Genomic DNA, 18,181 nt, shown 5'->3' with positions numbered 1-18,181 from the left:
ATCACTTATATAAACTGAATGTATGCAAAGTGACAACACTAATACATTCGTCGTAGCCTACGTTATGAAATATTTACATGAATCATTGATACAATTATGACAGAAACGATAGAGACGATAGAAGAAAATATATCACAATAGTCACTTTTCTATCGTCCCGACGATATGTATCGTTATATCGCCCAGCACTATTAAACACCATGGTTTTTTTCAAATCTGTTTAGTTTGTTCTGCAGATACTGTATGATACAATACGATAAAACTTTGTCAGAACATTTCAGAAACAGCTTTGTTTACAAAAGAACATGTCAAACAAAAACAAAAGATTTCAAGCATGAAACATTGGAAATCATAAATTGCAATGTATACGAACCCCCAAAAGCTCCTTCAGTACATGGTTAGAGGCCATGTTCTCAGCCAATCTCTACATATTGTTATGACAGGAAGATTCATCAAGGTTTCTGACTGGTTGACCTGTAATCTTAGAGCAAATGTTTATTTGTTAAAAGTTTTGTTTTCTCAGTAGTGGGCAGACATTTACACCATGTGGTGTTACAATACTGTAAAATATTTATTACAACATAGTAGGAAACAAAGGAGGAACTTCTTAGGGCTAACCACTATGTTTATTTCAAGTAATTTATCAATTTATCTTAAAGGCTAATTTTCCTCCAAAACTCATGATCAACAATTTTATTTTAGTTCATTTTATTTTAAGTCAACTTTGGCATTTACAGTATATCACAAAGTGAAACTTCAACAAGGGCTTGCAAATTCAAATACAAAAAATATAGGTTTAAAGTTCCAACTTCAGCATGACAAATAAGTAAAATAAAGCTTATTTGTAATTCTGTATTTAAAAACAAAAATCCTGAATATTCAGCATGTTATAAGGATACTGTTGGTAAAAACTGCAGCAGTCTGTGGTGAGAAATCCTTCTTTTGCTAGAATTCAGTCACTTGGTTTTACCTTCATAAAAAGAAGAGAAACAAACAAACACAACTATTTAAAATTGAGTAATGGAGACAAATGTTCTTCTAACTTAAACACACTTTTCATATATATGAATTGTATTTTTTATTAGTAGGTATAATAATTGAATTTGTCATATTTGAATGTTAAAAACAATATCCAGATCTTTTTTTAAGCATTTTACTTAAAATGTTGTTATTTAAAACAACAGAGGTAAAGAGGAAAACAGAGTGAAGCTGCAGGGAATCAGATCCTGAGCGGGGAACAAAACTCAAGTCAACAGTGGTCAGAAACAGCGTTAATTAATCAAACATTAACCCATGTTTTAGTCTGAAAGTTTCCTCAAACATTTATTTAGTGGAAAATGTAGCAGACAGACAATCTGTCCAACTTCATAGAGTTCATTTAGCAACTTTCCTCTTGCAGACTCTTGCAAACCTTTTTGGCTCATTGCTCTTCTGTGCTGCTCTTAAAGCAACAAAAAACTCTTAGAGCTAAGAAACCTCCCTTTTATTGACAACTAGCTTGAAAACCTCCCATACTTTGGACTCTTTTGGCACTCTTTAACACTTGTATAACTGTCTAAACACTGCTGACCAGCAGACCATCCTGCAGCTCCTGCAGGTCTGTTTGAATAACAAAGCTGCTCAAATAAAAAGAACTCATCGCCCCCTGCTGGTTAAAAGTGGTTTTGATTCTGGATTTCTGAAAAATTGACTTCCAAATCATAAAATAAAAAAGAAATTTACAAATGAAACAAACTTTTGACCCACCTCTATTAAATAAAGCATTTTAAAGAAATTCTGTAATTCAAAATCTTTGTTTTTTTTTTTACATTTATGCTAAAATTTCTCTTCTCCTGCTATTTCTCCTAATAAAGTCCTGTAATTCTTCAAAACAAAGAACCAATAAATTTAAGGGTACAATAAATGTGTAGAAATAATCTACACATAATACTTTTAACAGTATATTTTGTAGCGTCAATCTTCTCATCCTATTTTGCTGGTTCGTCCCTGCCCCATCTATTGAATGTTAATTTTTATAAATTCAGTCACATTTATAGTCAGTATGTCTGTATAAAGCACAGTATGGGTGGTTCAAACTGTTGGATGTGCATGTAAATAGCCACAATCAGCCTGTGGGAACCCTTAAGGACTGGTGCACATAAAGTCATTTGTTAGACCAACCCTGCACACGGGTTGATGTGAAAACCATAAATGTTGATACAGAGAACTGAACTTTAAGAGACAGAAAAATACAGTGTCTATACACTAATTACTTGTGACATCCAAAACAAGGAGAAAATGTGCTTCTTTAAAGTGAGTCAGTGCTATAAGATAGTTTTTCTCTCATTTTGCAGAAAAATCTTATTATAATGCAAAAACAGTAGTGTCAAAGAGAAAGCAACCTAAGAGCATTTCAACTCAACTACTAACATGAGTTTAGGTTAACAGATTTTTTCTGTTCAACCGCCAGATGTCAGAAGAAAAAATGAAGCAATAACTTCAAAGACTTGTGAAGAATTTCATTTAATACTCTCACAACACACAAATTACTTCCTTAGATTTCACCTGAGATGAATCGAGAAGTCTTTGACCAATCAGAAGCATCTGATTTCCCCAGTTAGCTGCAGTTTTCCGACAGAGGATTTAGGTGGTTGGTTTAAAAAGGCACTGCAGGTGTTGATAGTGTGAAAGTGTTCTGAGGTGTTACTGAAGAAATGAAGGATTACAAATAGTGACTATGGGCTCTGTGTCCTGGCAGGTCAGTATCCAGATGTCTGAGGAGGCACTGAAGATGACTTCTTGGCCTTGAGCCCTCCAGTATGTCAGGTAAGACTCTGAGCCTGAGTATCCCCCATACACAACACATGGTCAGGTCTGGATCCTGCCCAGCTTTATTCTAAAAATCATCCTGATTAAAGGCTTGCCACAAATCTTTTGATACTGACACAAAACTGTTTATTTGATATCTAAAATCATATTTACGAAATTCAAACACTAAAAGATGGAGCTTCAAGTTTCCTTAAATCATTATTTTGTCCTAATAAACAAAATACACGAGCAGCATTAAGGACATCACAACTTTTTAATGTATTACAAACATTTAGCTCACATCGTTTTTTCTAAAAGTCATATATTTTTATCACATTTTAACTATAAGACATCATTTCAAAGTTTTCCTCACATCAAACCCTACTTCTCGTCCCAATTTTTATTTTATAATCTGTATAAAGTTTGCAATTTTATTATCTGATTGGGCCCAATAAACACTAAAAGCAGCAGATTGCCATTCTGCTTTGACACATTTTCTTCCTGTTAGGGCAATAAAGGTGCAGAATACTGTGGCCACTCTTCATTCCTCTCTACTCTTCATCCCCCACCACTCAAAACTAGTTTTAAACTTTTGGATTTCACTTAAAGGTCATTAGTTGAGTTGTTTAAATGTTTTACTTCACAATAGATGAACCATCAATCTGGCAATTTAAAAAAAGCACAAATTTTCTTCAGAAATGTCCGTTTCTGCACCAACAACCAGGTTAAACATTGTCAGCAGTCTCCTTTAGTAGGGTACAACATCTGGAGGAATAGAGTCTGGTTTAAATACCATTTAATTTGAACTTTGACTATTTTAACACTATACCATATGAATTTATTATAAAACATAAGATGTAAAATGAGATTTAATAGAATTTCTAGTGAAAAATTACAGTAGAAGTTACAGATATGGTAAACAGTATTTTTTACAATTATTTGTTATAGTTCTTATTGATGGAAAGCTCAGCTTGAACTCAGCTTAAAAACATCCACTGAATTGAAATGTTCACATTGTTAATAATTAATTAACATTTCTTTGTCCAAGCAATGAAGGCAGCACTTCCTGGCACTCTTAAAACCAGCCTGCACGTGTTGGACCTCACTGTGTCTAAAACATATGGGTTGCAACACTAACAGCTTGTCCCTTAAACTGAATAGGCACTACAGTATGTGCCGCTAGGTGCATTTAGTCAACAGAGATAATGTACGAGGTAAATTGGTTGTCACGTGCGGATTTAGCCGTCCCACTAACACCTCTGATCCGGCACATATGTTATCAAACTAAACAGATACAAGCTCACGTGTATCGCACGAGGAAATGAACCCAATCCCCTCGCTTGCTGTTCCACCTTAAGACCAACAATAAGAAATGTTTGTGATGCTGCTGGTTTCTATGCAATTCTGTTTTATGAGTCTGGTTTTTAATTTCCTACTAAATCAGAGCTTGTTTTTTTCCTCTAACCTCTTTTTTGTTTGTTTGTTTTTTCAGCAAGTTTTTTGTTGTTGTTGTTTTTTGGTAAAATGCCTCTCCCATCTATTTTAGATCCAGCAGAAAACTGTTCTCCCCGCTGGAAAGATGAGGCCATTCAGAATGGTAATAATTGTCCACCCTCACAGCACTCATTTGTCTTCTCTGTCAGTCTGGGTGAGCTGGGGAGTGTTCCTGAAAAATGGTGAACTTGTCACAGGAAAACTCAAGTGATGCACCAGATTTTATCCTCCCTCTCACTGATGTAAAAGTGGAGTCACTGAGTCACATGGAGAGAAGCTAAAAAAGTGAATTTATGTTGTTTTCGAGCTTCATGGGTTGATAAAATTTTAATTCCGAGCCTTTTTGATGCTTAATTATGGTGGTAAAGTAGATGCAGTTCAATAAGTGTCCTGACACTTTCATTTAATTCACGCATCTTACTTTCATTGCAGCGGACTAATTAAGCTTCATTAAGGTCAGTGTATGTCTGTTACACTACCAAAGACTCCCACAATATTAGATAGAATTTATGTAGTTTCTTATATTACGTCTTTTCCAAGATAGAAATTTCCACTATTTGATTGATTATGTCACCAGGGTATATTTTTGTAAACATGTCAGAATGAGTGAACTTGACAGAATTAAGGGTCATTTGGAATTATTTACTATAAGAATATAGAGAGAGATTCTCATGCATAGAATCTGGACAAATTTCTGTTGCACCTTGTATATGTGACAGAGTATTCAATATTAAATAAAATGACGGTATCCCCCACACCTTTCCATTTTTAACTGCTTTTTTTTTGGCCAGGTCATTTAGGTCAAAGTCCAAGCAGAGCCACCCAGACCTGAGTTACCTTAGTCATCACCTCTAGCTCTTCCAGGAGGACACTAAGGCGTTTTCAAGCCAATCGAGACACATAATCTCTGCAGCATGTGTTGGGTGGTCAGACGTGTCTGAAACACTTCGCCTAGAAGATGTCCAGGCGGCATCTTTACCAGGTGTCTGAATGTGTGTCAAGGTGACACTTTTAGTGTGAAGGAGCTGTGGCTCTGCTCTGAGCCCCTCAGGCTTGGATGAGCTCCTTACCCCCCATCCCTTAGAGTAAACACAGACAGACTTTCTAACAAGCTCATTTGAGCCGTTTGGATCCATGACCCGGTTCCATCACTTACTATCAGAATGTCTGATAACATGAGAGAGAAATTAAAATGAGTTCAAACTTATTAAAGTTTATAGAAAAGTTTTTATTTTCTTTTTATTTACAATTTTAAAATAGTTTTTATTGGTGTGAGGTCTGGATCCAAGTCCAAACCTCCTAAATGAAATAGAAGTGGAAAAAGCCAGTTCATCCTTTTCATTTCATTCATACTGTTTTTTGTGTGTTTCATTTCTGATAAACCCATGATTTCCAATACAATTGTAGGTTTCTCACATTGGGTAAAACATTTAGCTCAAAAATACTCTGATTTCATGCATTAAATCTCTCAAGTATTGAATGCAGCATGGCAACTCAACATTATGATTATATCCTACCATGCTTTACTGCAGGGAGGTTTCAAATTGTCACATATAAACAAAGTGATTTATGGTGTTGTCAAATACCCATATTTTATGAGGCTTGAAAACCACCACTTAAAACTGCTCATTGTCCACCTGAACCTTTAAGACGTGTTAGATGTTGTCCCAAATTTCTCTCATTAAGCTCTTTGTCACTGTAAGGTCCCTGATGCATCTTCAAAGCTGCAACAGGACAGTATCTATAAAACATTACAGAAACTGTTGGAACAGGGAATTCTGATTGGTTATTATAGATTTACTAAACCTCTGACAACTCTGCACAATATGTAGTAAACATATTATAGTAAAACTATTATTCCCTGAACAATTCAAGTTAGACGACATTAAAACATTATGTACAGTTGAGTTTCTGTTTTTTGGCTTGCTTTGTGCTTTTATGACGTGTGTACATTTTAATTCTCTCATTTTAATTTCACTTAACAATGTTGTTTTGTATTCTCTAAGTAAATGTGGGCTTTTTACCTGTTTTTATTGTGCAAATTTGGTTTATTTTTTACTATACAATTAATTGATGATAATTTTAAACTAAAGATCAGAAAGTAAATGCCTATGCTGTAAGAACAGGGAGAGACATCCTGCAAAGTCTCCTATCAAAATAATTAGTTTGTTGCTGGAAACAATACAACAAAATACAAATCTTTATTTCAGATTTTGATTTCAACTTGAGTCTAAACTGACTTTTAGAGGCAGCATGGTGGTACAGAGGTTAGAGCTGTTGCCTCACAGCATGAAGGTCACAGGTGTTCTCCTTGTCTTTCTGTGAGGTGTTTACATGTTCTCCTCATTCACACATGGGTTTTCTCCAGGTACTCCGGTTTTCTCCCACAGACAAAAAAAATCTGCATGTTAGGTTTGCTGGTATCTCTAAATTATCACTAGAAGTGGGTGCGAGCATGAATGATTGTCTGCCTCTCTTGTCCGTGTGTTTCGGTATTAGACTTGTGACCTGTCCATGGTGTACCCTGCCTCTCTTCAGTTTTTTTGGCAAAAACTATTGAGCCCTCTTGGTAATTTTTCTGTTTTCTTGCCTTACAACCTGGAATTTGATTGGATTTTTTATTTAACCAGTTTCCCAGTGTCTGCTGGTGAAAAACATCCCACAGCATGATGCTGCCACCACCATGCTTTACCACAGGTTCGGTGGTATCAGCATGATGGGAGGGGGTAGATTTGCCTCAGACATGGTGTTGTCCTTGATGTTTAGTCTCATCTGACCACAGCACCTTCCACCTGGTTGAGAAAGAAATTCCAAACAGTCCAGCTTTTGTTTCTTTATTCAATGTGTTTTTCCTGTTCACTCTTCCATGAAGCCCAGCTCTGTGCAGCTTCTAGTGGTCCTGTGGACAGTTCCTCCCATCTCCCAGTCCCATCAGGGTTATCTTTGGCCTCATGGATGTTTTAATGATTGTTATCTCTTGGCAGGTTTGCTGAGATAGCACCAGTTTTCCCTTTCCTAATAACAGATTTAATGGAGCTCCATAGGATGTTATGCAACACTTTTTTAGAAGTCAACCCTGATGTGTACTTCTTTCCAACTTTTTCTCTGGCCTGTTTGGAGAGTTCCTTGGTCTTCATGATGTCTCTTGCATGGAGGTAGTCCTTACTACTTAGAGGTGTTGAACTTGTGTTGATTCTGGGGTCTACTGGGTAGACATATAAATACTGAGATCATTTGACTCTTAGTTTGATCACAGGTGGCTCTTATTTATCTAATTATATAGATTCTGAAGAAAATGGTTGGGGCTTCAAAGCAAAGGGCATGAACATATATGCACACACCACTTTTCAGTTTTAATTTTTAATTTTTTTAATTAAAATTTTCACTTTAGGAATAACAATGTTTCTTTTATTCAATAATTGTTACAGAGGTTTGGTGTTTTTATACTAATCAGCAACCATCAACATATAAACACCCCCACACTGGCATCTACTACTAACAAATTAGTGAAAGCTAATCAATAAATGAAGGAAACCAATGAGTTCAACGATTTATAGCATACAAAATAGATATCAAACAGAAAAGCTGTAAAAAATAAAAATAAAATAAAAGACCCCTGTATACACTATCTATATCTATATATCTCTCTCTTTATATATATATATACACACACACACACACACACATATGGATACATATCTATCCTGTATATGTATTGAGCTGCAAATCCATGTATCATTCGTTCTTTCCATTTTCAATCAAAACTCAAATAATGAAAAACTGAATGGTTATTTTGTTTTTTGTTTTTTATTATAACACCAAAAATGAAAAAATGCCTGTTTTTTGATATTTCACTTGTAGGCTCAGATCCACACTACACTACACTGTAGGATACTAAAACCTACTAAGACCTTTTCTAGTTGTTTTTAATTAAGTTGTTTTGAGGTATTATATATCAAACTAACTGTGTATGTGTGTGTACAAAAACCTAATGTGTGTGCATAAACAGCACACAAAAATATGAAGAAATTATAGTTGTGGTGTACAGAAGGCTCAGGATTGTGTGTGTGTGGGTGTATGTGTGTGAAAGAGTGATATAAATTCAAATGATCAATTAAACTTGTTTCTTTATTAAAATATGAAATGTATTGAAATATACATTTATTAATATGCCATATGTCTGTCTTTGTTAAAGAGCATAAAAGAAAGTATTTTAGCATGATAGCACATATTTTTAATGTGTGAAAGCTTCCTGTATCATAACCACATCTCTGCTGTTTGTAACAAACCAAACTGTGTGAAAATCAGGTAAAGATTCAAAGAGTTCTGATTATTTTAGTTGAACATACAGCTTCCTCAGTACAAAGAAATGAACTGGGGGACGCGTGAAGGACCCAGCCAAGATGGCGGCCGCTCTGACTCGTCAGCTCCAACAGACAGCGCCAGTCTTTGAGGTGTCTGTGTAAACTATGTCTATGGTGGCCGGTAACAAGATAACGTTTGTTGTTTACTAACGCTCCTTACCAAACTTCCGGGTCACTTAAACCCGACCAATTAAATATTTTAAAAAAATTTCGATCTTAGCCTAAAAGTGAAATATGAAAATCCAGGCATTTTTTTTTTTTTCATTTTTGGTGTTATTAAAAAAATAAAATAAAATAACGAGTCATCCATCCATCCATTCATCTTCTTCCGCTTATCTGGGGTCGGGTCGCAGGGGTAGCAGCCTAGTTGTGAATGTTTTGTGATTCTTTTTTTTTTACCAGAAGAGAGAGCAACTAAATACGGGCCATACTCTGAACAAGGCAGTTAAGACACTGGGAGCAATATCCTCTCCAGTTACATAAGATAATGTAAGAAAATTTTCAGACAAGAATCTCTTCATGGAGGGACAACTCCAAATGTGTGGGTAATTTGCTGTGGCCTGATGGCATTGTTCACAACACAGTGGAAAGATTTGAAATGTTTAAATATATAGAAGATATAGTCCAAAGACTCTTTCACTTGTAACTCAGTACAGTTCTCCTGTAAATAAATAGTTTTAAATAATTTATCATATTGAATAAATGCGCACAAATGTGAACAATAATATTTTTTCATATTTCAACAGGTTAATAATCACATAAACGTATCTCATTTTAACAGTGAATCCTATTTTTTTCACAAGCCTTAAGAAAGCATGTAAACAATCTGAATAACTGATTAGATGTTCACAAGTGTATATATGTGTCCCAAAACAATCAACATTCACTCAGGTCACAATGAACTTCAGAGAGAACAGTTACTGAAAGATGACAGTCCTGAAAAAGAGTGCTTCTTCATGCTACGCTAATATCTCCATCCACACGCCATAAATACCGAAGTTTCAACGTGATAAAATAGTCGCATCACTTTATTTATAAAGCACATTTAAAAATAACATGTAGTAACCAAAGTGCTGTACAATGAAAATTATATTTAAAAAATATATTTTAATTAAACAAAGCAGAAGAGGAAAGAATGAAAAAGAAAGACTAGTAATTTCAGATACATTATCACACTTAGCCTAAAACGTGCATGTGTCTGGAAATATAGGATAGGTGCTAACTCAGTTCCTCCTGGAATCAAATTTGAAACAAAGGTGAACATGGTGGCCAGATTAGAGATCCTCCAACTGCTCCTTCCACTGTTCAACAGTATCCGCAGTCTGGGTCAGCAATTCGCGACCCAAATCAAGAACAACCTGAGATGTTGCCTGCTTTCCCTTTCCAATTTGCCGAATGATTTGCTATAACCTCCTCAAGGCCAACCAAAAGACTAAAAGTCCTCTGAATTCCTCCCACGCCTGAGTTTTTGTATCTGCAACCACAGAAGCCGCAGTCATTCTGGCCACCTCGTACATGTCATCCGCTTCAGTAGTCCTTCAGGACAACCAAGCCCTAAAATCCTCCTTAAGCTTGACAACCTCCATCACTGCAGAGTTCTCCCAGGACATGTGAAAAACTTTTCTGTAGGTGTGAGTTGACAGGACAGGGGCTCAGCCAGACATTCCCAGTTCACCCTAACTACTCATTAGGGTTTTATGGGGGAGGCTGGTGGTCAGACAGCTTCCCCCACCGCCAGATACACTCACCACGAGGTGGTGAGTTGACAACTCTCCCCCTCTCTCAAGTGTCCAAGACATATGGGTGGAGGTCTGATGATATGTTTACCTTTGGCCATTTGTCCAAAGGTGACTTGGTACCAAATGCACTTATGGACCACCCTATGTTCGAACATGGTGTTTGTTATGGACAGCCCATGCCTAGCACCCAAGACTAGTAAGAGATCACCACTCAGGTTTAGATCAGGGAGGCTGTTCCTCCCAGTCACTCCCCTCCAGATGACTTTGTCATTCCCACATGGGCATTAAAGTCTCGCAGGAGAACAATAGCATTCTCAGGTGGCACCCTTTCCAGAACACCATCCAGAGACTCCAAGAAGGCTGGGTAATCTGAACTGATGTCTGGTGCACAAACAACAGTCAGAACATTCCCTCCTGTAGCCTGAAGCCACAGAGAGGCTTTAAACCAAGAGCTAGTGACTATCCCCACGTCTGCCTTTCTCCCTGGGCACTCCAGAAAAGTAAAGAGTCCAGCCCCATTCCAGATCCCAATCCATGTGTAGAAGTCAGTCCAACTATATCTAGTTGGTATCGCCCAACCTCACACACAGGCTCTAGCTAGCTTCTTACTCACCTTAGATCTAGTCTATGCCACCAGGAGTCAGCACGGGCAGAGACCTTTCCTCGCCTGCCACCCAGCTCACACTGCACCCAACTTTTACGGTCCTCCTCGCAGGTGGTGGGCCCACGCAGAATTCCATGTTATAAGGCACCAAAACAAAGGCATACCAAGCAGGGTTAATACTTTCGCAAGGCACTGTACATGTTGAACTGCAAACCATTTTAAAAACTAGATTCATAAGTTTCATTTATTTCTTTTTTTATAATTTGATTTATTTTAGTTTTGTTAGGTAAATGTTATTGTATAAATTTAGGAAAACTTATTAATAGTATGACTTTTTGTAAATAGTATACTTTAAGTAAAATCTGGACAAAGATCTGTAAAGAAGACAATGTTGAAGCCCTGCATTATCATTTTTTTAAATAATTTCTTTTCAGGAGGATGATTTCAGGGAAATTTAAATACCAAAACAGTTTGCACGCTGGAAAACTTTAATGTTCTTTCAGTAGCCTGGTTGCCTAGAAAGGCACCACAGAAGTACATTATATTTATGATTTACCATTATGTGTGAACACAGTTCTTATATGCAATACATTAGATTTAACTGATCTTTGGGATTAAATTTTTTTTTGTAAATTCACCTAGGCTGCTGGACATTGTTTTACACAGTTTTTTACTAGAATTTTTAGCTTCACATATGTGTTCGTTTCTATAACAAAAATTGATCTCAGGACACTTGCTGCCTTCTGGCCCAGGGCTCCTCTGAAAGAGAGATCTTGTGATCTCAAAGGGACTCACTTGGTTAAATAAAGGTACAAAAAAAATGTTTTCGTTGTGTTATAATAGTTTAGTTTGATTAGATTTTGAGCTTAATAAAATTTTAATAATAGTTATAAAATTACAGCCTGCCTAAGTAACCTTTTAAATCCTTTGTACAGATCAGTTTGTGTAATAGGCAAACCAAAACTTAAATAGCTTTTTGCCAGCTTGTTTCAGATTTAAGTTTTATTGTTGAAAGGCGAATAGATGATAAGGTTTTTGCATGCGTGTGTGCAAGTGTGGGTTTGTTTGTCTGTCTGTCAGCAAAATATTTCATGAATCAGTGAGCAGATTTTAATGAAACTCACAAAGTAATCGAGATGGCTGCTATAGCTAATCAGCTTTAGCAAATACTAAATTAACTATAACTCAGTTTTACAGATTCTGAGTGGTAGTACAGTAGCTGAAAGTCATTCTCAAAAAATACTCTGACTGCTTACTGATCATGCAAGATCTGTTTTTAAATCTACCATTTACTGCTGAAGTCAACTCTGTCTGTCTGTTAGCAATATATCTCATGAACTAATGGATGGATTTTAATGACTCTTTCAGAAAGTAATCATTGTTTGTGTATATCTACAACTTGTTAACTTTTAGAATCAACTCAATTCAGTATGATTGCCACTGCTAATACACTAATCCAGTCAGTTTTACAAGTTTTTAGCAAAAGCTTGATGTGGTAGTAGCTAAGCGTCATCATTAATGCACACTTTGACCAGTAACAGATTGTGAAGGAACTCGAAATATTGCGTGTGATTGCACATAAAATGTTGCACATAACAAGGTTTGACCAAAATGGTTATAACCTTATCATTTCTCATCATAAAATGATCTTAATTTAAAGCCCTGGCATGAAAGGTGGTGGGTGATATGCATTTCTTCCAGGAATGCTGGGCCTTTACTACAAAATGAAAGTCCTTAACAGTTGCCTTCAGAGTTTCAAGGGCTTCTCTACCTCTCTCTACCTCTCTCTCTCTCTCTTTTGATGGCTTCAGGTTTGTTAAATATTAAATTCATTTTAACAGTGTGCAATGTAAAAAGACCAAACGTTTTTGCTGAAATGAAACCACTTTGTGCTTTCAGAGTGTAGAGCTAATAGCACTTTAGTTGCAAAATAAGCCAGCATCCCTTGATATCCAAGATTAACCTTTCTAAGAAATCAGTTGTTTGAAGAGCACGGGTAAGCACATTCTTCTGTACATATTTTGCAATCAAACTACTTCTGCATACTTTGGGATATTTCAACTATTTATAAATCAAAAGTTCAACTTAATCTGGAATGGTGTGCTATGAACTTATATTTTTCAAAGTATTTTACTTTATTTACAAAAAATAAAATCTTTTTTAACAAATCTCAGCAAAGTCATTCAGCACTTAGCATTCACACTGCATTTTCACAGAAAATGCTAGTTTTTATTTGTGTGAAGCATCCTGATGGATGTGACGTGGAATGCTTCACACAAATAAAAACTAGCATTTAAACAAACTAATAAACAAAGCAAACAAACAAACTAGCAAGTTTGTTTAGCTCCAACCGTACGAAGTGGAGTTTTATTGTACAGTTTTGGGGACCTGGACTGAAATTGTCATGAGCCGAGGAGAACGAGAGGAACCCGGAGTGCAGACTCATTTGAAAAACTGAAAATTTATTCTAATATAACAAAACAAGAAAACAAAAAGCTGATGTGACAGCAAAACAGACTATAACAATAAATCCAAAAACGGCAAGGCAAGGCATGATGGAACCAGAGACAAACAACAATGAACCGACGGGGAAGTGGAGAAGACGACCAGGTTTTAAAGCAGAGGATGATAATGGGAAGTGAGCACAGGTGAATGATAATGATTGCTAATAGGAGGAGATGGGTGTGGCAGAATAGACAAGAGACCGACTGAAGAGGAATGAATGATGACAAAGACAACAATACGAAAGACAAGACAAGAAAACAAATACAAAATAGATCAAGAAGAAACAAAACAAAACCCAACTCCTTACATGAAATGAGATGAGATAAAAACTAAGAGTTGTCTCTGAAAGAGATTGATGCATTGTGAAGTTGAGGATAATCCGCTCCAACTTCCACCTTAACCTGGGAGCCTTCTGTTGTTTGCCTGAGCTTAACCTGTATTTTAATGTGAAAGGTTCAACTAATGTGGCCTCCTCAGGTAACATGGAGTAGCCGGGGACATCTGGCACGGAGCACAGTGTTAATCGAGTGCCCCTGGGTGGAAGAGATTCCTCACATCCAAATATTGTTCATGACCGGCTTTGAACCCCTGTGTCCCAAAGTGATCAATCAGGGAGGGAATATATTTGTGCAAAAGCTTGCCGCTGAGCCACTACAGTTAGCTGCCACCGAGAGGGAGGCTATGATCAGAGTAAAATAACTGGAAAGTAGAACTATGAGCAATTGGGTCTGTTCTTCAAAACCAAAAGGCCTTGTTGGTTCCTTCAGCTGTTTGTCAGGAATACTTGGAGTCACCTCCTGGAAGGTTGGACAGGTGTTTACTCAGGAATTATTTATGTGGATTTATTATTCCAACATGTTTTCAATAAAACAAATAAGGTAGATGGCATTCGGTCTGACAGTTAAGGTAAGTAAATGATTTTTAAGTTCGATTCATGATGTGTAGTGGATTTCTAAAAGTATTTGCATTTTTAAACAGGGAAACAGTTAAATAAAATTCATATATGATTATTAAAGTCCCTATTTTTAAGCTTTGATTATATGCTTGACATCTATAAAATGCTTTTTATGAAAGAAAAAGTACCTGTTGTAAAACAAAGTTTAACTAAATAAATGCTTTTTTTTAGTTGAATCTGATTTTATTCACTCATTTACAAGATCAGTTATCAGGGTTTTTTAAGCGTTATCAATCTGGTTAAAATTCACAGAGATGTTTTAAACTTTTAGAGAAGATAGGATTATTAAAATGAAGAGTAATTTGTTGCATCTTACGCAGAGGTCCCTTAAATCTTGCACAGAGGCGTTAACTTTGTCAACTCAGACAACAGATTGTTTCGTTATTGACTTGCCTTAAACTCTGTCTGATGGATGCTTAACAGTTTGTTGACAGTTGTTTAGGAAACTGCAAACAAGATTAGTCCAAGTCAAGGACATCACCTCATCAAAAAGTTAAACTGGTATCAGGCCCTCTCTGAAAGCAGATTTGCCTCATATGACTTGTCTCTTACCAGCTGTTGCATGTTGATTGAATCCAATTGTCACACATTCCCACTTGTTCCATTAACTGAGCCCCTAATCCCACCGTAAGCCTTTTTAACTGTTCACTCAGACACTTTATTTGAAATACACATTAATTATACCTCAATGTAAGTTTGTTCACACCTGTGAATTATTTAAAGTTAGATTTCCTAAACATCCTGAAAGCAGAAAGAAAAACAAAAGTAAACAAAGATAAACTTTAATGCAGTCTTGAAGTTTTTAGTCTATTTAAAATTTGTATGACTCATTTTCACAACAATCTAAAGTAAACCAAAGCACTTTCTTGCTTTTATTTGTTTTGCATTTTCCACACAGACCAATATATTTGTATATTTTCTTCATTATTTTTTACTAAAGTTTATAGCTAATTAATTGTTAAAGGTTTTAGTTTGTTGGAAAGCTGCTCTAACATATAAACTGAACATTTCACAATAAGTAATACAAATACAAGTCCACTGTGTAAAAAAGTATAAACGATTTTTAAAATGACACAAAAATTTGAGTTAAAATTCATATTATTTCTTTTTTTGATTTTGTCTGTTAGATAAGAGTTTCAGGTGAATTATAAATGAACTTTCACACCTTTAAAGACCTCTAAAGACCTTTTATTTGTTGCTGTTTGTTTTTACAGCCCCCTCATTCTGACCACACTAAGCTCTTTGACCTATTTAATTGATCAGAATGTGGTTGAATCACAGCAAATTTACAAAACCTCCTTCAGTGTGAAGGCAATAAAGAAGTAGCTTTATTCTATATCCTCCAACAGGTTTATAAAAGTTCACACTATAAATGGAACTTCCTCAAAATTCAGTCCACAGAGGTCCATTATTTCATGTTCAAAGTTCACTAACTAAATTTACAGACCTAAAATAAACTAATTCTCAATTGTTTAATAATTCTTCATCAAATAAATGAGATTTTAAAAAAATATAGTTAAATTTTGGTAAATGGCATCATGCATCAATTTGCACGTTTATTTTTTCTTACAAAGCATTAGAATTCTGGTTCATATAATCGATTCAATATTAATAATAATAATTTTATTGCTCTTATCATGGGACCTAAAAACACTTGGCATAGTGCACTAGACTGAAAATAAATACGAGTCAGGCCAGAGATGAGGGAAGAGGTAAAGTTATGTTCGAGTGGAGATTAGTGTCGGCAAAAAATGGCAGCATGCGTCAGTGCAGCGGCTCTTGGCTTTCCCGTTTGGTGGGGGGCTGGGGGTTTGTTCCCATCAGCCTGCCTTAGTTTGGTAGAAAGCTGATGGACATCACGACTTAATCAGTTTTGGATTGGATCTTGACAGTGGCCACTGAGTTTTATCCTGCCCGATATTGCAAGAACACCAGGCTCTCTGTCACTGTTCTCCAGATCTTGAGTATCTGTCAGTTGTATGCAGAACTTTCTATTTACTATCAAAGCTATTCTAATGCTAAGATTAGCATCACACTTAGCCTTCTTCTGGCTAACATTAACAAACAGCAGCACACTTATCCTGACGGTGTCCATATCTTGGACAACAACTTCAATCAAGCGTGCCTAAAATCTGTTTTCCCCAACTTTGTGCAACAAACTGTGCTACTAGGGGCAATAACACTGGACTGTGTTTATTCTAACATACAGTGAAGCACTCTTTATTTAGGATTTTCTGACCATCTCTCACTGCTCATGTTACCAATCTATGTTCCCCTAAGGAGGCAAGCAAAGCCATCTGGGAGAACAGTTAAGATTTGGCCATAAGATTCATTGGCTAAGCTACCAGACTGTTTTGAGCAAACATCATGGAAGAATTTCAGTGCATACACAGAGAAAATGCTGTTTTATATTTAAACCTGTGCCGATTATGTTGCCATGGAGAAACACATCCAGCAATTTCCCAACCAGGAACCCTGGATGACCGTTGAGTTCCAGGCACTTGTCAGGAACCCCAACATTGCCTTCAACTTAGGGGACAGGTCCCTGTTCAGTTCTGCCGAAATATGCTTGAGGAGAGGCACCATCTGCTCTGAGGTAAATTGTGGCCTGCCCGGTGTGTTGGGGGGCTCTTCGGGCCTTCTCCTGCTTGGTGCTGAGTAGTTTCTCTGCTGGGAGCTGGTGTGGGTGCCGGGCCATTGGGGGGGTGGGTCCCGGGCTTGACCTGCACGGCAGGAAGTGGCTTACGTGACTCTTTGTCTTGAGGGCTGCTGACCCTATGCTTATACTTTTTCCTACTTTATTTCAAACATAACATTAGGTTTTTCTGTTGTAAATAGTGTATCATTTTAATTTTGAGTATTATTGCTTAATATTATTTTTTTTGTTTGTTTTTTTTGTCTTCTTCTTTTTTTGTTCCTACCTTGTTCAAAATAAATTAAGTACTAATACTTTGTAGTTTGAGTTTACTCAAGCTACAAAGGTATAGGCCAAACAGGGTTAAACCCTCAGTTTTAATGTCTAAAGCATGAGCCTCTAGTTTTTAATGTTAAATTGTAGGTAAGTTTAAGGCAAGAAGAAAAGGCATGTTTTTATCAATGGATCCTCCAAGATACGAGTACTCAGAAATAGCCTCAGAGCAGAAATAGCCTAAAAAAGTTGGCATGTTTCCCACTGAAGGAAACATCCTAATAGGAGCCAAAAGGGAGCAAAAACTTGTCCTGAAAATCTGCTTGCTACAATCATTCACTGTCAAAGTTAACAGCACTTATTGCCATCATTTTATGCTCAGTTCAAGTTCATCAGGAAAAAAATAACTTCAAAGTTAGTTCAAAGTTGATTTTTACCAAAAAATTGGTAAAAATCAACAAGCTGGGTTTTCCTCCGTTACTATTTCAGCTACACAGTAGTATGTTTTGCTGACTACGTAGTTGGTTGTATAAATACAAACAGCATGCAACCCATTTACAAATTACCACCTTACATCAGTCCCTCCAGGATTTTGCGGGGCATTTTCCTAAAAGTTGTGATGAAAGGGTGCGATTTTTTTTTTACTAAAATCAATAAACAACCATAACTTTTAATATATAAACCAAAAATACTTACTAGTTTTGTAAGATAATTACCAACAAACATTGACATTATCAAAAGGTGCTTTATTTGAGAACTTTGATAGCTTCTAAACTGACATTCATGAGCATTTCTGGATTGTCCCTGGTCTGCAGCTCTCCTCAC

The 18,181-nt window shown here is 36.4% G+C and overlaps 1 protein-coding gene across 3 annotated transcripts in view; it reads left to right on the top strand.

Annotated features, from left to right (window-relative positions):
- The window catches only part of thrb (thyroid hormone receptor beta), a 104,089-nt gene that overhangs the window by 72,394 nt on the left and 13,514 nt on the right, over positions 1-18,181 (top strand). For all 3 annotated transcript variants that reach the window (XM_017439142.3, XM_017439139.3, XM_017439141.3), the window contains 2 exons: positions 2,738-2,805; positions 4,334-4,384. In XM_017439142.3, coding sequence (XP_017294631.1) covers positions 2,799-2,805; positions 4,334-4,384 — 58 coding nt within the window. In that variant the 5' untranslated portion in view covers positions 2,738-2,798. The remainder of the gene's footprint in view (positions 1-2,737; positions 2,806-4,333; positions 4,385-18,181) is intronic.

The sequence above is a fragment of the Kryptolebias marmoratus genome, linkage group LG5, assembly GCF_001649575.2.
Source record: "Kryptolebias marmoratus isolate JLee-2015 linkage group LG5, ASM164957v2, whole genome shotgun sequence".
Classification (NCBI taxonomy): domain Eukaryota; kingdom Metazoa; phylum Chordata; class Actinopteri; order Cyprinodontiformes; family Rivulidae; genus Kryptolebias; species Kryptolebias marmoratus.
The sequence above is the reverse complement of the archived record's forward strand: the minus strand, read 5'-3'. Positions and strand labels throughout refer to the sequence as shown.